The 22,190-nt window shown below is 40.1% G+C and overlaps 2 protein-coding genes across 4 annotated transcripts in view; one reads left to right on the top strand and one right to left on the bottom strand.

Moving 5' to 3' along the window:
* gsk3ba (glycogen synthase kinase 3 beta, genome duplicate a) overlaps positions 1–11,749 on the top strand; it is a 32,345-nt gene extending 20,596 nt beyond the window's left edge. Inside the window, exons 4-11 of one of the 3 annotated variants that reach the window (XM_062432107.1) lie at positions 4,252–4,362; positions 5,299–5,429; positions 5,573–5,679; positions 5,809–5,906; positions 6,027–6,122; positions 7,591–7,777; positions 8,029–8,127; positions 8,532–11,749. In XM_062432107.1, the coding sequence (XP_062288091.1) occupies positions 4,252–4,362; positions 5,299–5,429; positions 5,573–5,679; positions 5,809–5,906; positions 6,027–6,122; positions 7,591–7,777; positions 8,029–8,127; positions 8,532–8,602 (900 nt within the window). In that variant the 3' untranslated portion in view covers positions 8,603–11,749. Of the gene's footprint in view, positions 1–4,251; positions 4,363–5,298; positions 5,430–5,572; positions 5,680–5,808; positions 5,907–6,026; positions 6,135–7,590; positions 7,778–8,028; positions 8,457–8,531 lie in introns of those variants that run through there. The other 2 variants (XM_062432106.1, XM_062432108.1) reach the window with 2 other exon arrangements.
* Positions 11,750–12,727: 978 nt separating this feature from the next.
* On the bottom strand, positions 12,728–21,804 carry nr1i2 (nuclear receptor subfamily 1, group I, member 2). Its single transcript, XM_062432105.1, has 9 exons — positions 21,545–21,804; positions 20,447–20,625; positions 17,673–17,803; positions 17,073–17,242; positions 16,683–16,987; positions 16,435–16,580; positions 13,795–13,911; positions 13,524–13,629; positions 12,728–13,434 (listed from the first exon to the last, which is right to left on the bottom strand). The coding sequence occupies exons 2-9, from the start codon at positions 20,617–20,619 to the stop codon at positions 13,278–13,280; spliced, it is 1,305 nt and encodes a 434-aa protein (XP_062288089.1). The 5' UTR covers positions 20,620–20,625; positions 21,545–21,804; the 3' UTR covers positions 12,728–13,277.
* Between the last annotated feature and the right edge of the window lie 386 nt (positions 21,805–22,190).

The following is a 22,190-nucleotide window of genomic DNA, read 5'->3' as shown; positions in this document are numbered from 1 at the left end:
TAGCTGACAAACCGGCAGAGATCCATGTGTCAAATATAGACACACGTGGACCTGGCACACGCGATTGTAACCGTGACACTGCAGTTAGGAATGCTTCTCCTGCTGCATGAAGCCAAGGGAAGCTGGGGGGGGGAGTGAGAGGTGGGTATAGACCAGAGGGTGTCTGTTAATTATAGACTACTTCAGCCCTCTCCCCTCCATGCTGTAAGCTCCACCCGGTTATCCCACCCCTCGTCTCATGCCATGTGCTCACCGGCCTCTAGGAATCACAGCCAGTTCTCAGTATACTGACACATGACCGTACACCTTTTTGACCTCTTTGACTGCAATAGCGAGATATAATTTGACTCTTTTTTTACACTTTTAAACCTCCCTCACCCACCTACCTCCCCTTTTTGCTGTGTTCCCTTTCATGTATCTTATTTTCTCTCTCTCCTCCTCTTCTCCCCTCAATCTATCACTCCAGTCTAATTATGGAGACTGGCACCGTGTTGCTGGTATGGGGATTTACCACCCGTAGAGCGAGGGCTAGTGAAGTAGGTAAAAGGTGATGTCACTGGAACAGGATGGTCAAAATTGATGAGTAGATGACAGATGTGTACTAAAGAAGAGGGCGAGAGGCAGGCGGACGAAGTTGAGATGAGGTCGGGTGTGTTTAGGTGTTTTCCTGATGTTAGGAGAGCAGCTGTGAGCCAAGCCTAGGACTGTAGCCGTCAGCATGTGCACAGGTAGTCTTGTGTAACTGCTGGCATGTGGTGTGCTCGACACACACTGCTTTTGCTTTTGCCCTTTAACCGTTAGTATAATACTGTTCAAACAGAAGGCCACAGCTCCAAACAGCAGGTCTGACTCCTACCTCTGCAAAATGTGTAGGCGAGAAGAAAGTGCAGGTTAGACGCCACAGCCTCCCTCCAAATTTCATCTGTGGACACTGACAACACATGCAGTCGCTTTCAATAACTCAGCTGGATTCTCTGATATCAAATAAACATGACGTCAGAAAGGTTTTGAAGCTACGGGCCTCAAATGTTTTATTCAGGTCTTGGAGGAACAATTTAGTTCAGTTGAGAAATGTATAAACTAGTGGCAACATGGCTGAATGATTGACCCTCTGCGTGCCACCACGTTCCCATCAGGTCCAGAGTATAGCTGGAACAATTAGTCGATTATTTGATAAGCTGGTCAACAGAAAATCAGATATTTTTGAAAGTCAGTTAATCGTTTCAGTAATTTTTAAAGCAAGAATGGAAAAAGGTCTGTGTTTTCAGCTTCTCCAATGTGACCATTTTCTGTTTTTCCTTCGTCATATATGACACTACATGGGATATCTTTGTTTTTATACTGTTAGTAAGACAAAGCGTGCACATTGAAGATATCTCAGAGAGATTGTGAACACGATTTTTAAACTATTTCTTAACTGTTTTTCCTACTAAATAATTTATTGATTAATCAAGAAAAAAATCTGCAGATTAATTGCTAATGAAAATAATTGTTGGTTGCAGCCCTGTTCCAGAGTAGAGCTGCACAAATAGTCAACTGACAGAAAGTAATCTTATCCAACTAGTTTGAAAATCAATTCATCTTTTTGAGTCATTTTGAAAGAAAGAAATGCTCAAATTCTCTGCTGCCAGCTTCATAAATGTGACTGTTTTCAAGTTTCTGAACATCTGGGTTATGGACTGTTGGTCAGGACAAAAGAAGACATTTTAGGTTGCACCTTGAACTTTGGGAAACAGTGATTGACACTATTTTATACACCAAATGACTAATCAGTTAATCAAGAAAGTAGTTGATAGATGAATCAATAATGAGAGACCCAGAACCCAGAAATAATACCACCTTAACACAGGTTGTCTGAGATCTGATTAAATACCACTTTGTTGTGGAATAAACAAACTTGAGAGTGCAATATAAAAATAATAAAATAATAACCCCCTAACCCTAACCCTAACCCTAACCCAAGACTAGATTTTGATTAATGTTGCAGAGAGTTTCTGCTTTTCTCTGTTTTATATCATTGTAAACTAAATATATTTGGATTGTGGATTGTTGGTCAGATAAAATGAAAGGTTTGAAGACACTCTGGCTGCTGTGTTCATTTTTCTAATCATATTGATTCACATATTCATTATGTCAAGTGCTGACTTATGTAATGTGATGTAAGCAGACTTGCATGCTGTATATTACATGCGTTTAGACAATGTAGCACAGTGACTGTTGGGGAAAGATAGCTGAGGCAGTTGTTCAGGTGCATGCGTTTTTCTCAGCAAATTAGAGGCTGAATTATTTAGCCAGGAGTGAACAAGGAGCCAATCAGATCCCCCGCCTGGCTAACCATCTTGGAACAAGCCAAGGAAGTGGCTTTGTAGTGAGGCAGGAAGTGAGTCATGGCTGTTGCTAGGCTAAATATAGCTTTGGTGGTGCTAGCGGGAGGCGGAGAGCAGGCTCTGTAGTCGTCACAAATGTTATCAATGGGAGTTGTAGAAGGAAGGGGGTGCACACACACACACACACACACACACACACACACACACACACACACACACACACACACACACACACACACACACACACACACACACACACACACACACACACACACACACACACATACACATACACAGAGCCAGAAGGATAGAGAGGGACACAGACAGAGGGCTGTGACAGATGAGTGTTCAAGTGAAGCTACCTGTGGCTGAGAGCTGTTCAGGAAATGATGCTCATAGTCACTGTCTGCACCCGTCTGTACTCCCGGCCCTCTTTTACTCGCTGTCGCAGTAAATACGTCTGTTTGTCTGAGTGTGAGACGGAGAGAGCTGTCAGAACAAAGCAGTGCATTGAGCTGACAGAAGTGTACCACACAGTCTGTCTGGGAGCTCCTCCAGGGCCCGGCTCAGTCATTGTGCATTGCAGATAAACGGCTCTGCTGCTATCCAGCTCACTGCTGCGACCACTCCTGGAGCCGTATTCACAAAACATCCTAAGGCTGAAAGTAGATCCTAAGTTAGGAGAGCAGAAAATCAACCATAATGAACACTGAAATGCATATTTTGATGGCAGGTGAGTTAATAAGCATATATGTACTAAGTATGTTAAAACAGCAACAGCGGAGATGATTGTTTAAATAACTCTATTTGGACAATGGAAAAAGGCAGTTTGGAGCGCTGATGACCTTCCACTCCTTTTGAAGTGCACATTAAATAATCATCAACTGCAATAAATAAATAAATGAATGAAGTGATTTCATGGCCATCGCTGGGTTACCTGGTAAAATAGGTACTAAATGTAGAGGTATCCCATCCAAGGATAAAGATTTGTTCAGTCAACTGGGAAAAAAGACAGTGTTTGATATGAGATACAATCTACTTAACAAGAAATAATTAATAATGAACCCTAACCCTAACCCTGCTTATATGTTGTTTTAAAGGTGCGTTATTTGTGCTACATTTACAGCCCTGATGAGTTTGAAACAGCCAAATAAATTCAATCTGCCGCTGATAGCTGCGTTGCATCGCCCAACCCTAAAGCAGTTTGGTGTGTCATCTGTAAGCTCTGTTGTTCCACCTCACAACCATCAGGAACAGACGGACTCACTGTGAAAGCATTTATAAGTCTATGCCAGAGCTCTTGAATGAATCGTTGAGGTGCCTTATATGTAAAAAATATTTAACAATTAGCTTATGGGTTGGAAGGAGGGAGGGAGGGAGAAACACCCAATGAGTCAGTGCTGGCTAACTCCAGTCAGAATCAAAGGAAAAAGGAAGTCCTAGAATAATTGGGTGGAGAAGCCTCAGATATGGCATCCCTTCAGGGCCAGTGTGCCGGCCTCATCCAACCAGGAAACGAGGAAGTGATTTCACTGTCTGCGGCCACTGTTGGAGAACAGGACGTCATGACGCACGCTTGTGTGTTTCTTGTCCTCTAGGGGAAAAAACCTACACAATGGATCTCCAGTTAGACTGTGAAAAAAACCCATAATTTAGATTAGCTCGCAAATGGCTCAATTCATCAGGGAAAATACACAGCAGAAAGTACGGAAACAGAGAGGGAAGAGGAAGAGAACTAATGTGCAGCTGACACGTGCATAGATGGTTGCATTTGTAGCTAATGAGTGAAAGGTTTTTTAAGAAATGTGTTGTTTGTAAATGCAAGGATTTTACACTGTGCAATAATATTTGTACTATTCTCCTACATCTCCTATGTGTCTTCATGTGTGATCTCAGTTTTCTCTTCTCTGCTTCACTCCAACAGAAAGATGAAGTGTATCTGAATTTGGTTCTGGACTATGTTCCCGAGACGGTCTACAGAGTGGCCAGACACTACAGCCGAGCCAAACAGACTCTGCCCATGGTTTATGTCAAGGTAAAGTGTCTCTGTCTGAGTGTCCATGTTCCATTTTCGTATTGTGTTTTAGCATGTCATTTCACAAAACTCCCAGATCTGTTTTTAGTAGAGAGTCATAAAAGGGGTCGCTTTTTTTTGCCTGAGATATTTGATATGTGGATTATTGGATTGGATTATTACTCTCTAATGTTCATCATTTGTATTATAACCCTAACCCTAACCCTCAATGAATTTCAAGATGTGAGATATATGCAAATTCAGAAAACATGAGTGTAATGTGGACTGTGGCTCACTTACAGATGGCTTTAGAGTCCAGGTCTTCTTCTTCTTGATCGTCCCCCCTCTTAGTCTGTCCAAGATTACATAAGAGAGAGATTCAGTGAGGTTATCTTCTCAGATCCTGAGAAACATCAGTGAGAACACCTACATGTACTGTGTATATTTTGGGATGAAGTAAGAGAGACGGATTCTTTATTTTTTAAGACCTGACACACAATAGACTTTTCTTTTTAGTTTTTCAAAACTCAGTAACACAGTAAATCAGTCCCAGAGTGGAAGAAACACTCAGTTACCTTTTTTTTAACACCCTGTTAACATAAAGAAGAAATTCTTGTCATCACACAGCAAAATGAAATACGAATGATAGCTAAACATAAACAGTTGTTAGACATATAGACAAATGCATTATCTGCCAAAATCAGCCTCTGAAAAGCAGGTGAAAAAGAGACAACATGTTTCAGTTTATCTCCACAAAGTTTTCATATTCGTTAACAAGGTTTAGGAGTTTAAAGGGTTTGGGTTAGGGTTAGGGTGTGTGACGCCACTTTCTAAACATTTGCTGATAAAAGTGAAGGTACTTGACTGGGCTGAAATGGATTCTTGAGTGGTTGTTTCCACTCTGTAATGAAACTGAGCTCATATGTATGTCTGTTTTTGCTTTTTTTTTGTGTGTAGTTGTACATGTACCAGCTGTTCAGGAGTCTGGCCTACATCCATTCGTTTGGGATCTGCCATCGGGACATCAAGCCTCAGAATCTGCTGCTGGATCCAGAGACCGCTGTGCTCAAGCTCTGTGACTTTGGCAGGTGAGATGCAAACCTGGTCCTAAAAGCAGGGAAGCATTTTCTCTTTAAGTTAATATTTTCCTTGTTTTTGGCCTCAACATTTGGCAACAAACTGGGCTGACGTCGACTGTGGTTCTGATTATGTATTTTGATTTTCTGTGCAGTGCTAAGCAGCTGGTCCGTGGAGAGCCTAATGTGTCCTACATCTGCTCTCGCTACTATCGGGCCCCTGAGCTCATCTTTGGTGCCACTGACTACACCTCAAGCATAGGTAGGATGACTCCAGCTGTCACAGTCAACACTTAACCATTAAGGTTCTGTCTGTTTACCAGCAGTGGATTGCCGTCATGTTTGCTCCCCTTTTGCTCATGTCTGACTTTTTTCTTTTTTTCTTTTTCAGACGTGTGGTCAGCTGGTTGCGTGCTAGCAGAGCTGTTGCTAGGACAACCGATCTTCCCTGGCGACAGTGGAGTGGATCAGTTGGTTGAAATTATCAAGGTAATGACAGGGGTGACCCATTAGATGGGGATAGGGCTTTTCTTTTTGAGGAAATGAGTAAAATTCCACGTTGATGGTGTAACGTTGTGACAAATCTGTCCTGTTTTTATCATCTAAAAGGTTCTTGGCACCCCGACTCGAGAGCAGATCCGCGAGATGAACCCAAACTACACCGAGTTCAAATTCCCCCAGATTAAGGCACATCCTTGGACTAAGGTGAGTCAACAGGTACAGGAGCCCTTTTACTTCTCTTTTAAATCCACCGCTACTGCATCTCTCCATGCTTGTGTTACCATTCCACCCGCCTGCTGCTCTGCACCCATCCACCCTCACCCCTCAACAAACAGAGCTGCATGACGTGTTAATAGCTGCAAACCTGCTCTGATCTTTTGAGACTTTGTGAAGGACTAATAGAAAAAAGCCTTTACCACATGACTCTCCTATTTTGCATGTAAAGCCTTTCACTATGCAGTACGGCTGCTTTATATTGCTGTCAATGACTTGTTCTTGATTAAATATCCTTGAGAATACAAATCTAGCCCCTGTCAAATTTACATTGTTGGTGTTGAGGTGAAAAACCCATCACTTAAAAATTGCTTTAAAACTTTTTCACATCCCATAGTTCAAACTGATAATATCCATCAAGCAAATGGATGTTTCCTCCTTAGTTCTTGACCACATTTTGTCAGCCCAATCTTTTTTTTTGCCACGTCATTATACACAGAGTGACGCAGGGTGACAGACTCTTGTCTCCAAATGAAGTAAATTACATAACAAAAGCATTACGACACAAGTCTTCCAGGTAAAATAAGAGACTTGTGTAGGCTGTTGTGTCAGTTTAATGTTGCTACTCTGCAGGTGAGCTTGATTGTACTGTAACTGCAGTAACTGGGCGGAGACACCAATATTGTTTCTCATAGAAGGCTGTATTGAGGAAAGAAATAAATTAGTAATATTTTGAATGCAAGTCTGTAAGAACAAAATATTTGTATGTAAAAGAATATAAGAATAAAACCCCCCAGAGCTTGAACATCCTGTGTTCTGGACAGCCTTAGTAGCAAGATTATATACAAATATATAGATTTAGATTTTTTTTTTACATTATAGAGTGAGTTTAAACATAGCTAGGGCTTAATCCTCTTTTCTGACTCTTAATTGAACATGTTTTCAGGGTTGGTTGTGTTGAGCCTGTGTTTTGAACCACTTTAGTGACCAAAGCATCCACCCTGCTCTGTCAGTTCTGACTCTGTCCTGTTTCAGCTGTCAGTCTGACACTGACATGTCATCCATGTCGCGTTGTTCTCCACTTCATGCTCTCATCTTGGTGCATGTTTTTTTTAAAGTCAAATGGGAAAATAGAAAAAAGTGGGAAATTCTCTTCCTGACGTCCCCTCAGCCATCCCACCCACAGCTCTTCCATTGGATAAGAGAGTCATCCAATCAGCAAGTTGCAGCAGGTCCTCAGGCGCCCTGCTATGGTCGCTCTGTGCAACTGCAATTAGTCAGTGCCACTGAGTAATTCATCCCTTCATTTATACAACCCAGTAACAGCTTCATATACATCAGCTCTCCATCTTGTGTATGTGTGAACAACAGTGAATGTTTCGTTGTGTTTGATGTCACTCAGAAATAGCCCTGACGTGATCCTGGTTGAAATCTGACTGCCTGTCTAATTGGTGTTTAGGTGTTCCGGCCGCGTACGCCCCCAGAGGCCATCGCCCTGTGCTCTCGCCTGCTGGAGTACACGCCCACAGCACGCCTCACCCCTCTAGAGGCCTGCGCACACTCCTTCTTTGATGAGCTGCGTGACCCCAACGTCAAACTGCCCAATGGGAGGGAGAAGCCTTCACTTTTCAATTTCACCACCCAGGGTACGCACGTACTCAGAACAGAATCCATGTAGATTTACTCTGAGGCAAATACACGCTTTGCATTGCCAAAATAAGTATAAGCACATTTAGAAAATTGGTGATCTGTAGTTTGAATGACTCAGTTTACCTATTTATTGTTTTCCCTGTCAAAATGATTGCTTCCTTTTTAGTAGTACATACAGTATATAACAAATGTGTGAAGTTACAGGTTTGTAAAGACATGACCTGGCAACTTCTTCTTTCTCTTTCAGAGTTATCCAGTAATCCATCTTTGGTCTCCATACTCATCCCTGCTCACGCCCGCAGCCAGGCTTCCGCCTCTACCCCAACCAACGCCTCTGCCACCACAGGTTAGAGCCACACCTCCTCCACCAGCCATGCACAGACTGATATTTCTGCTGTTGCTGCTAAAACAATTTCAGGCTTAAATGGTCAATATGTTTAATTTCAGTAGATTTTCCTTAGATTAAGCTTCAGTTGAGACAGCTGCTTACCTTTTACACGTGATTGCAACTGGCTCAATATCATATGTTGACACCTGGCCTTCTGCCCCATCCAACGTTTCACTGTTGGTCACATTCTCTGCCTGAATTTTCCCAGCAGCTTTGAGGTTGCTGTGAAGAGAGTTTACAGAAGGACACACAGTCTTTTACATTTAGCTCTTACTGTTGTGTGTCTCGGTTTCTTTCTTTTTTCTAATTAAGTTCAGATAATCGTTTCACTGCAAATGACAAGCTCCTCCTTCTGTCCATAGATGGCAGCAGCACAGACAGAGTTCCCAGCACCACCACCGCCTCGGCCTCGGCCTCCAACTCCACCTCCTGAGCCTGCAGAGGACCCGCCCCGCCCCGGTCTCAGCCCCAGCCCACGGCCTCTCCATTGCCCCGGCCAGGGGGTGAGCTCCGCTCAGCTCTGCTCTGCCCTGCTCTCCTCCCTGACAACAGCGGAGCGATGCTGACGCAGTCCGGGTTCAACAGCTAGCCAACAGCCCCATGCCTCGACCACAAACCAAGCACCCCTAATCCACCTCCTTTAACCCCCTCATCCAGCTGTTTGAACTCTACTCCATCCTCCGTCAAAGACGTCTCTCCGTGCCCTTTCAACGGGGAAGCAAAGTGCAGAGCCAGAGGTGTTTGTCGACTGTACTAAAGATAAAAGTACACTGTACATGTATACACAATGCTAGCCTGCTAATGTTTGTAAGAGGACAATCTGTAGAAAAAAGTCCTAAGCTGTCTCCCCAGCCCCTTTCCCACGTCTTCCCCTACATTGTCCAATTTTTCTGCATCTACATCCTTTGACCTCTGACCCCTGTGTCACCTGACCGAGCCCCCCCCCCCTCCCTTTGTTTCCTCCTGTAGTGCATGGCCTGAGTATGGTTAGGATCACCCGGGGGTCACCCCCACCCCTGCCCTTTCACCTCTCACCTCCGCAGACAAGGCATGAGGCTCACGCACGCGTATACACACATACACACTCATAAAAACACAAACACACACACACACACACACACACACACACACACACATCCTCAGACACATGGATGCATGATGATCCTGGATGTATGTGCGGGGTAATGTTTGGACTTTTTTTTTTTTTTGCCTGGGGTTGTTTTTAAATGGTTAGCAAGCTGTTTTACTCGACCTTGTTTTAAATTTTTGTTTTGTACTCCCGGGCAGATGTTCTTGGATTGCCATGTGCGATGGATGTGACATGTATCTGGTCCTGTGTGCTTGTATAATATATACATACAATACAAAACAAACATGCATACATACACAGTTTATATATTACTTTTCCTTATGTATAAAAAGTATATATAGATATATGTATATTAACTACAATGGTTCAGAAATCATTTATGGTGAGCTCATATCTGGCAGGGCAGTGGCAATATTTGCTGCTGCCTAAAGACAATAGATCTAGATAAGGTGGTGTTTGTTTTTTTTTGTTTGTATGTTTTTTGTTTTCTGGTCAAGCTGGAGTGTGTTTAAATTCCAGCAGTCACTTCCCTGCTCTCCTGTGTTGTCTGTATTAAAGCTGTAGATGGATTTAGGGCAGTGCTCTATTCCCTGTCGTTGTACCGACTCTGTCTGTAACAGTGTTTCTGTGACAGTGCAGTGTCTAGACAAACATCCCTCTTCTCCTCCTCTCTCTCTCTCTCCCTCTCTCTTTGTCTCTGTGAAGAATTCAAGATGTTTCTTAACACTCTCTCCTCGACTTCTTGAGAAGTATCGGCTGTGGTTTTTGGGGTCTCCTGACACGCCGCTCACTGTCTCGTGTTGTGACCACTGACTGAAGTATTAGCCTAGCGTTCTCTCTCTCTCTCTCTCCTCCACCTGCCGCACATAGAGCCATTTGGTACAGTCCGTCGAACCGTCTTATATACAGAGAATACTCACTACAAAATGAGAAAAAAGAGAAAAAAAAGAAGAAAAAAAAAGAAGCAGAATTTGTATATACAGTTTAAATGCTCCTCACCAAAATTCTGACTTGTATGACTTGTATGTTGTTTTTTTATGTTGTTATGTTGATTTTTTTTTTTTTCCATGTTGTGTTCAAGGTATGTATATATGCAGACCCATGTACTGTTTATGAGCAAAAACAAAGATGACAAAGGGTAGGGAAAGTAATGAAAAAGATATAAAAAAAAAAAAAAACAGAATCAGGGCAAAACTGATGTTGTTTATGGATATTGTAGATGATGATCAGCTTTATCCAGCCATATGTTCAATCTTACTTGTACAGTACAGTAGATGACAGCTGTATTATTGTAACAAGAACTAGTTATGTATAGTGTAACTATAGTTTGGAGTGCCTTTGCTTTCATACACCTTCGCCTTGTTTCCCCACCTCACCTGGCCCAGCCATCACTCTCCACCCCTCCTCCTGATATTGTGACTCTCCCTTTGGTGCTGTTGAATGTCCTGCTATCCTGCAACAGACTCACATGCACACATGCACACAGACACAAACACACCTACACAAACACACACACACTCTTCCACTTTTCAGCCCCCTCCACTCGCACCTCTTTCTCCTTCTTTTTCATTGCACACTTCTATGTAATATACAGACATTGTTCATTGTAAGGATATTTTCCTTTTACGGAAGATACAGTAGAAAAAAAGTGTTTATTTTAATAGATGCTAAAAAAGGTTTTATCTTGGACACATAGAGACGCACAAACATGTGTATCACAGTCCTGGCACAGACTCCGGGGCATGAAGGGGGGAGGGGGGGGGGTTGTGGACGGCTGCAGCGGTTAAAAAAAAAAAAGAAGGCCTAAAATATGCTGTATATATAAAATACAGTACAGTTTCTGTATTACTCAGTGTTGGTTCTGTTACCAAAGCCAAACTATGATGTAGTTCTGATGAGCCATCCTCAGAGGCAATAATGTGTTCTGTCCCCCCTCTCCGGATAATATGTTGTCGTTCCTCTGTCCTCTTGTTCATTCTCCTCCCTGTCTGCATATTTCGGGGGGAATTCAGTAGCACCTAAAGGGGTCGAGTCATGTAGCCTTTCTCCTGTCTCCTGCTTGCTGTAATTTTGCATTCATGAACGTGTTGCAACCCTCCACTAGAGAGTTTGACCACTTCACCCTACCCCTAACTCCAGTTCAATAAAAACACCACAAAGGTTACCAAAAAAGAAGACAAGCAAGAACACATGCTAGTGTATTATACTAGTGCATTATACTTGCATAAACACTAGTATAATGTGCCAACTGGGGTTAAAGAAAAGAAAAATCATAGAAAATACTACAAAAACATCCCGTATAACAGTACTACTACTTGAATGCCTCCGTTTGTGACTGAAATTTTTATTTCATTTGTTTTTTCTTTTGTTCTGTGAAGGTATGCTAAATGTGCGCCTCTGTAAATATTCCCTCTGCGTGCTCTGAGGAATAGTTCCCTGGTACTGTAATTTGCATTAAATAAAGAGTAGGATAGCCTGGAAATGATCAAATTCATTGTTTGTTTTGTCTTCTTTAAATGAGCATGCTGTTTTCTCTTTAAAATTGATGTTAGGTGTTGGTATGTATGAAGCCTGTCAGAGTAAAATGCATAGCGTAAAAAAGAAGTTTACTTAGTTTTGCAGCAATTTTGTCTTAATCCAAATTAGCTGACAAATTCAAATTTGACAAAACCTGGTGATTAAAAGTTAAGGGCTCACCAAAGTTATCACAGTTCACCCTGAGGGGCATGATATGTTTGCCAAAATCTTTTTTTTTTAAATCCATTCACAAGTTGTTGAGATACAAGCCAAAAATATTAGGATTCATCATGATGTCTGTTCAAAATGTAATGTCAAACCAACAGTGTTTGAGATAGTCTGGATGAACAGTGGACCAGCGAATCAACAGACTGATATTACCATCCCCCCAGACTGAAACGTGCATTTATTACTTTATTAGCTGAGCTCTGAAATTCCACATTTCTGGTGAATTTGACAGTTTCAAGGATAAAACATAGAAATTACTTATTAAAAGGATTCTCAAGTTTTTACATAAATATTTTATGTAAATGTCTTTAGATCAAAGCCTATTTAAATGTCTTTTGATTGGCATACAAGCATTATATATAGCTCCTCCACTGATTTAAGAAATGTATTATTATCTTGCATAACCTTCCTCTTGCATGCTTAAACACACTGAAGCTATGGTAGGAGACACTTGTCCTTATTTTACACTTTGAATTCACTGCGGTCTTTGCTTTAGATTCACACTTTGCTGAAAGTTCTTTATTCATAGTTCTTTTGACTAAGACATTTTGGACTCATAAGTGAAAGTTAAGGACCATTCTTTAGAATTTTCTTAATACATACAGAACCAGAAATTTGCAACAGCACCACCTGATCAGCCCTTAGTGTAACCACAGTGCGGCAGTGTTTGTCTTACTACGCTGTTATAACCCATGGCACCATCACACACTTCAACCTGAAGAGCAGTTTTGTCAGGTTTATTTACCATAGATTTAGAGCATTTTTGTTGTACACCATGACACTAAAACACAAAACTGAACACAACCTGAGGTAACAAATATAAGTGTATTTTCAGGTACAGCTGTTTTCATACATACTTCACTGTCTCTCACAGTTCTGTGCGCAACATTCAAATAAAACATTAAACATCCCAACTTTAAGTCAACATTCATTCTGAAAAACACAATATATACTTACTGCAAGAAAAACAGGTAACATAAATGATCATCCTTACTGTAACCAGTTGATCGAACTTAGTGCTATACTTTGGATGGTTTCATTGATTGACAGGTAGTGTTCAGGGAACTAGTTAAGATTTGAGCAGGACTGTGAGGTGAACAGTCATGCGATCAATGCTGAAGACTATTACATGACAGAAGTGCATTCTTTAGTACACAATAGAATACTTTTCTTTGAATCATTATGAGTACATTCGACTGGTTTTCAGTTTGGGGTCTCCGTTATTACATAACAGAGGTAGTCCCAGAGTGTCCATGTGCAGTACATGTCTGTATTAGAAGTCAGTACACAGGTTTTTACTGACCATCTCCATCATGAGAGGAGAGATATCATCAGGCTGGATATCCTGAATCTGCAGAATCTGTTTGCTGTACTCCTCAGTCATCGTCCTCATCTCTGTGAGACAGGCCATCACTTTAGGGTAGAGCAAGCTGGAGGCACAAACAATGGAGGTTCAAGCCGATGATCTGTGAAAGGTCTCAGACTGAATAGACTGAGTGGCACTTGGTATTTCACTCACTGTTTTTCTGGGCCCGTTCTCTTGCAGTCGATCCAGGTTTTTAGTGTAAGTGCCAAGTTTTCATGTACATCATCAATCACACTATGTTGCTGCACACCTGGGCGATCTGAGAGAGTGAATAAAAACAAATCTCTACGAATCCATAGCAACTTAAAAATATGTTTACATATTTGGTATGCGTGCAAATGCATCCTGTTTCTCAAGTGTAAGTATTTAAAGGGTTCACTGATGATTGATCTGTAATGTAGTACTGATGAAAATCTTACACCACCTGGAGAAAAGAGGGACATGGCTTGCATGAGAACATATTCCTCCTCCTGCAGGCCCAGTTTGCGTAGTGTATGGTGTAATTTGAAAAGAGGCTCAAGCAGGAGTGGCTGGAAACCCGCTACAAAACACACAAGAGCAGACATAAAAGAAGGGTAGAGATGGGAGGAAAACAATAATAAACAGTGACACAAGTGAAAACATTTTTACATATTACCTGTATGTTCCAACAGCCTGTAGCATCAGTTATTATGTGAATACAGGCTTTTCTTTGAGACGCTTAAGATATTGAATCCCTAAATATTAACAGTAAATTAGGAGTGAGCAATACAGACAAAAGGATAAGGATTATTATTACAACGTATTGACATTTCCTTTATATCAATATTTCAAAAGTATTAAAAATCACATGCTTTAAAACATTAGACTAATGCATTGGGTAACTCATTCATCTAATGTTCTGAGTTTTGAGTTTATTAGAGACATAATGTTTTGGTCATGTGCTTTTAATTTTTTAGAAAAAAACATATTTGTTAGGCTCTCATCCCATGACTTGCTTAGACATGAAGCCATGACATCTCAATGTAAAAACTTTGTCACAGAAAGAGAAGATTTTATGGATGAAAAATGGTTGTAAGCTGTACTGCACAAGATGTATTAATGGCCTTTATATTGCAGAATATGGTTTCCTCCACCAGGTGTTTTACTTATAAGGCGGGACACCTTGGATTGCATCATCATCTTCATATCATGGCTATTTACCAAAAGAAAAAACTGAGACACCAACTTGACATCATAAGATTTTTTTGTTTGTCATCAGTTTAACTTATGGTTAGATCATTTTGGCCACTTGAGTTCATTCGCAATAAAGCATAAAGAATAAGCATCATTGCTATGGTTACATGCAGCTTGATCAGTGGCAAAAGTGCTGAGTAGAGTCATTTTAAAAATGCCCTGATATGATATAAAATGACCAATCATAAAAGTAATCTCTGTTGTCTGAACCCTGTATCACCTATTTCTACGTTCAATATCCTCATATACTTTTTTGAGAGACAATGTATACAGTAGCGCTGTTAAACTGTCTGCCAGCTGAACGCAGTGAGCACAGAGCGAGATGACAATGATCAGATACCAACTGCATTTTGTTTGATCTTTAGAAAAGGAGCAAACACCAGTTTGACAACATTCTGGTAAGTGTTCCTCCAAGAGTCATGTTACACATACAAGAACGTAAGAAAAGAGGTGCACACACATTTACAGACTTGACTGCTCATTAGTAAAAAGTACAGTGTATACTGTATAATTGTGTCGAGAGCATTATACCAACTTTCATATTGTATTTGTACTATGAAAATTCATATAAAGGGCGTGAGGCTAATAGTAACTACCATGAGTGCTTGACATGTCTGAGTCTGCATTTCTTTTGTATGCTTTCACAATGTCATTTTTTGTTTTTGTTTTTTTACAAATTTTGTATTTTACAATCCGTCCTAGCTTAAATTTTTCAAATCCAAGCTACACCCATGACTAAATCGAGTTTGTATTAATTAACTAATTAGATTTGATTATGATTATCCACTGCAAGATCCAGTGGCACTTCGGCCACCACATGATTCCACTTCTTTCCTTACATCACCATTAATTCATATTTTATATCAACATTGGACACAGCTAGGACTGTGCTATGTAAAAAGGTGCCGATGAACCCACAGATAAGATCACATGACTCTGATGCAATTTTGAATGTTATATATGATAGATACTTAGGTATACATGTACACAATGTACAATGTTCACAATGTACAGTAAACACAGCCAAGCGTACCCCCTAAATGTATAAAACAAGTATTTCACACTGAACACCACAGGGCTGTGCCCCCCCCCCCCCCTACTCTCCATCTATTGCAAACCCATCTATGATTATCATTATAATCACGTTTGCGGATGACACCATTGTGATAGTTGGGACAGGAAGAATAAGTCAGCCTACAGAGAGGAGGTCAAGAAAGATTTTGAAAGGCTTCACTTCCTGAGATGCCTGACAAAAGCACAACTTCCACAATTGCTGCTGGTCAACTTCTACAGGTGCACCATACAGTCCATCACTACATACTACATTACAACATGGTGCTCTGCCTGCCCCTCTGAGAACAGAAAGACCCTCATCAAAATGGCTCAGAGGATCATCAGAGGATCATCGGAGGATAATCAGAGGATCATCAACTTGCAACTCCCAACACTGGAGGAGACCTACAGAACCTGCTACAGCTGCAAAGTCATGAACATCTGCAGAGACACAGCCTATACAGGCCACAGAATCTTCATCCTTCTGCCATCTGGCAAGCAAGCCCTGCATGCACACACAGCCAGGCTGAAGAACAGGTTTTGTCCCAGTGCTGTCACTCCCGAACACACAGAGCAATACTTTTTATTTTTTTTTATTCTGTTAATATGTATTTAGCTCTTATCTATTCTATATGTTTTTGTATCTTAGAATATATAGTGTCCATATTTGTTTTTTATAGTTTTTTTTTCTTAATTAGGCAACTATAGGCTTGCTACAATTGACATTTTATTGTACTCGTACAGTGACAAAGTAATCGTAAAATGCTTTGGCAGTTTATTGTGTAAGTGATCTCACCTCGTACAGCGTCGTCTATGCAGTATGTCATATGACCACATTCCCAGATGCTTGTTTTTACATTGAACACCATGTTAAAGCGAATCTGCATCATTTCAAACATAGCTCCCTTTAACAGAGCGATTTGGTCCGCCATGGTTAAAGATCTGAAAGAGACATGACACACAGTTCAGAGTGAATACATGCTGCCCAACTGACATAATTCATAAGAAAACCTATTTGAAATACACACTTAGGTACGCATTTACCCGAAGATCTTAAGGTTTTTGGAGAAACTAATGATGTCCTGGATCATGTAAGTGGTGAGGTCAGTCACATGAGGAAGAGCAGTAAAAACGCTGCTTTTTCTGACCTCTTCGCCCTCTTGGTCCTCAACAAAATCAGAGAGACTGAAGGAGGAGGAGAGGGAGCCAGCACACAAGGATACTCTGGGGTCTGTGGCAGATTTATTAAATGTAGTGCAGGTGTTTGTAGGACAGTTGGTCAGTGGGTTAGCAGTCTTGCTTGTAGAACGGTTGTATTCACTCACCGGGATTATCTTTCTATCCATAGGCTAAAAAAAAAGACAACGTCAGTCAGACAACAAGACAATGGCAATGATAGTACCTCAAACTGCATTCTTCCATTTGTTTACACACCCTAAAGCCACTGAAGCGGGAAAATGCTGTGTCAAATGTGCAGTGGTGGCTACAGAGCAGCTCCTGAATGGTTTCTTCCTGTTGGGACGAAAGCTGCAATTGTGCACTACGCATCTTTTTCTTCTTGATTCGGATCCTCCTCTCCAATACCTCCTTCTCAGACATGACCACTAGAAGGACACATAAAATACCTTCTGCAAGTACTGTATGTCACCAGAGAAGTAAAAAAGCCACATCTTGAAACAATGATGTCACAATATAAGATAAATAACCATTTCTTGCTTAGGCCATCCTTAAAAGAAGTCTGAAATCCAGAAATTATAAATAAATAAAAAACTGATAATAAAAAAGTCTGAAATATGTACTGTTTTAGAAATGCACTTTTTTATTTTACCTTATGCACAATGTTGAATGCTTGTTGTCTTTATACAATTGCAAACACTGTTTTTGTCTTATGTCACAAATTATCATATAGTTACTTAAGTGGCATCTAAATATTTAATGAACAGGACTCATGCTGTCATATACAATATAAAATCACAAACTATGGTTTGTGCTAAAAAGATGGAGGATGATTTGTTGTGTCTGAAGGTTACATACTTTCTTTGCGCATGCCAATGGACTGGCATTTTTGGAAGCGGCAGGCTTGACATGACCGGCGGTTGTTTTTGGTTATAATGCACTTATTCAGGAAAGGACAGCGGGGCTGCGTCGACCTCTTTATGGCACGTCTGAATTAATTTAAAAAATCCATTTTATAACAGCTTACATACATCAATCTGAAGTTAGAAATCAGACACATGAAAAGACACAAAACTAGAGTATTACATTGTGTCATAAATGTACCAGACAGGAAATAATTAATAAAAAACCAAACAGAGAGTATGGAATTAAACAAACCAGATGATGACTTCATACTGGGGAAATTTTTTATTTCCAATGCCGTTTGTAATGTGGTCATAGGTAGCTTCAATGTATTCCAATAAGTGAGTCAAAGAGAAATCTGGTGGCAACAATCGAATCATAAAATAATTCCTACTTATAGTTCAATGTAAAACTGTAATCAGCTAAATTGAGTAAGTGTCTGAATGCTTACAGTTCAAATTACAGTGACAGACTGTACACCAACATACAGTATGGTTACAGTTCAAACCCCTAGCATATTTCAGGGTATTATTGCTTTTAATTGAATTCCAATGGATAATAATATCTACTTAAATTAAAATAATTATTTTTAGAATTACAACTACGGAATAATCATTAAAGCTGCAATAATCAATCAATGAAACAAATACTGTACTTTATTGGCTTCATTGTGACTTACATTCCTTATTACACAAAGCTATATAAATCATTAAATGTGACAGGGTTGTGCTTCGTAAACCCAACTTGTTCTCAGTTCTGCTGAGCTTTGTAACCTCTTTTAATTCATCATGTTACAGTCTACGAATATACTGCTTCAGTCTCACTGCTCTCATCACCCTCATTTTTTAGCAATAGGCAGCTGTTTTCAGTAAAAAAGCTCTTATAAACTCACTGCACACTATCTGCCCAGCACAAAACAGCATACAGGTGGAGTTAGGGACCAGCTGGTGAGCTTAGTGGAGCATTTAATAGCTAAATAGACCGATATTGTAACTCAGCACAACTCCGATTGGTTGATATTGTTGTTCTGTCTCTGCTAGATGAGAAAGTAGGCGATTGCTTCCTGACAGATGAACCATAACATTATAAGGTCACAACCACCAAGTTACTCTATTTTTTGACATGTGACAATGTGACATTGTACAGTGCTCCTTTTAGACTTGTCCAAAGAACTAGACACAGTTGATTATGCTGTTCTTCTGAAAAGGTTTTGAACCTTTTGATTCAACTCTACAGCTTGCAGTTGGTTTCGTGATTACCTTTCTCAGGTTTGTGTTGCTAGGCAACTCAAAATCTGAGCCACATTCAAAGGATTTGACTTTGAACTTCCTTTTAACAATATTCAAAGAGCACTTTTCAATTAAAAATGTATTTTAAATATAGACTAAATGTTTATGTTGTTTTCTAAAAGTACAATGCTGATAATCCTAACTTTAAAATGGTCACTCTAAATGCAGCCTGTATTGAGCGACTCTAGGAATACACACCTGAGTGTTTGGATTGAAAGTAGACTCACAATCACGGACTTATATAAACCTATAGAGAAAATGCAGGCATCTCCACTCTGAAATCTTTTGATACCATATATCACTCTGCAATTAGATATAAAACATAGTTTTCTAAATACAAACCACTGCACTTTTTATCAAAATATGGGCTGATCTTCTCTCTATGTAATAGGAGAGCATCACTTTCTCCGGTTTACTTACTAGGCCTTCTAAAGAGATCTATTTTTCAGAAGACCTTCAGCTACAAGTTCCAACAGTAAATACTGAGATTGGAAAGTCTGCTTTCAGATATACTACTAATATTCATGGAATCATGTACAACAGATGCTGAAGCTCAATACTTTGGTGTGTATACATAGTTTACAGAGACCTAATTAAGGGATTCAACTTAGCTACACATGCTCTTGCAAAACCTAAAAGCTCTTCTCTTATTACAATTATGTTATTATTAATTATTATAAACTCCAGACTCTGCAGCTCCAGTGAGATTTTTTTTCTTCCTTTTTTAGCTGATTGTTTTGAATGATGTCAAACTGTGGTGAAGAAGACCCTCATAACTTAAGTGTAACAGCATCAAGCTATAACTAAAACAAGTAAAAGTACAGTAGGAAAAGACATCAGGGAAGCTGTATCGTGTTTGTGGTGGTTTGGAGCTGGTCACACAAAAAGAGACAATATTTGTGAGGAACTTGAGAAGCCACCGCAGCAGATATGTCACAAGTTTTTTTCTATATCAGATGTGAGGTACAATCGGACAGGGTTTCGCCAATAGTCCCAAATGTCCATTAATTTGAGGAATTATAACTTTTGCATACAATATAATAACCATAACATATTTAATCGAATGCATTTTGCATTATTGTTACTGCTACTGAATAGTGGACATACTGGAGATATTATGACTGACTGATGAGTGTTAGGAGAAAGTGAGGGTCTCTTCAAAAACAAATATATATATATATATATATATTTATTTATACATATATATATATAGTGATGATAACTGCACTTCTTTTTTTCTGGTGTACCAGAAAATCTGCTGAAGAAGTTCCTTTGTTTCAAGTCCACATATCTAGTGAATATTTAAGAAAAGTGAGAAGCATTTTGTCACCTCTCTTCAGTATCACACATGTTCACACAGGCTATTTTCATTTACTGTATGCCAAAACCACAAAAAAGAAGTGCAGGACGTGTGTAAGAGGATGAGGGAAACAGCCCCACCTGAAGAAGCCCTTGCAGCCCTCGCATGTCAAGGCATTGAAGTGGTAACCCTTAGCCAGATCTCCACACACACTGCATGCTCTGGGCTCCTCATCCTCTGTCATCTTTTCTTCCTTTTCCTCTTCTTCATTTTCTTCATTTTGCCCTGTGACCACCTCTCGAATGGTAATCATTCTCACCTGAGGGATTATGCAATAATCCTGGCGTCACTTATACTCATATTGTTTTCACACATACAAGTACAAACAAGAGTGTGAGAGTGTGAGTTTTAATTATTAACAACAACAACAAAAAAACCCCAATCAGTTTATGCTATACACATGATTTGCAGTACCGTGCTGTGTTGCTCTTATTCCAATGTGATAAAACAACCATATTGCGGTTCAATCAGTTTCCTTATATTTTTTAATAAAGGAGCAGTGGTACATGCAAATGATGGGTGGAGTAATATAAGTCTATTAAAAGCCTTTAATTGTGGTGCACTCCCTGAGGCTGAACTGTATAAGAGCTCTGCAGTGTCAATCACATCACTGCAGTAGGCTACAGTACGTTTTCAAGGGACTACAGGAACAGTCATTCCTTCAAACAACACTTAATTATGAAGTAGCCTGATGCTGTTGCATTGTTCTTAGCGGTCTGTATAGTCCAACACTGTTCTAACTGAATTTTGGATTTAGTGAGATAGGTATTGAAATATAGCAAATGCAAATGACACCTACTTTTGGTTTGGTTAGTAATTAGTCTTGTTGAAGAATAACACTGAGATTTAAAAAAAAACAAAAAAAAAACATAGTTGTATTTCCAGTGTCAATAAATAACTGAATCCTATTTTTTTAAATCATTAATTGTATACTGCATGCATTGTTGACATGTTTTAAACTGACAGAGAGTCTCTACATAAAGAGTGAGGAGGTGTGTGTGTGTTTAAAGTGTGCACAAGCGCCACACATACTATTAGCCTACTTTAAATTGCACAGACTGCCGTGTGACAGTGTTTACACCCTGGAGAAAACATGTCACCCCTCTGCCCTCATGACACATTTGTAACACAACATTCTTAACTCATTCAAAAACATTTCTGACTGATTGTCAACTTACCTGAAAACACGGCTCCTACTTTTCTTTCCTATCCGTCTCCTGGTTAAAGGTCAGGTTTTATTCCGGCAGTGATCGAGATCATTAAACTCACTGATTTAAATGTCCAGGTAGTCTTCAGATTTTGGTTAATCCAAGGGGGTTTTTTGTGTTATTTTAACATTCAACAGGCGAGAGCCGATTTCGCAGTTGCTCTTCCTGCTGAACGTGTTGTCTGATGTTGCTTCAAGTGCTCCCGGCTGCAGCCCGCGGGAAGGCGGGGTTAGACGTTCAGCACCGCCCGCCTGGTTGGAGTCCGTCAGTTTATCACCTGTTGTGACCTCAGCACCTCTAACTGGATGTAGGGCGATCTGATGTCAAAACAAGGCAAATCTTTCATTGAAAAAAAAAAAAAGACACTTTGTAAGTTTTACACTCAGTGCTGTCTCTGTCTCATACTGCATGTGCTGACATCTGCAAACTGTTGATTCTGCATTTTGTGGCCAGAGTATTTGACTATTTGATGGGACTTAAATTTCCACCACTAAGTGTTTCTGCCCTCTAGTGGTCCAAAATCGTTCAATAGGGCTTAAATGGTGGTGGATATAACAATAGTTCTCATGTGTAAAGGACTCCAGACAATGTTGTAGGGCATTTAGAAATACACCTG

The sequence above is a fragment of the Scomber scombrus genome, chromosome 13, assembly GCF_963691925.1.
Source record: "Scomber scombrus chromosome 13, fScoSco1.1, whole genome shotgun sequence".
Classification (NCBI taxonomy): Eukaryota; Metazoa; Chordata; class Actinopteri; order Scombriformes; family Scombridae; genus Scomber; species Scomber scombrus.
This window is presented reverse-complemented; position numbering and strand designations above follow the sequence as displayed.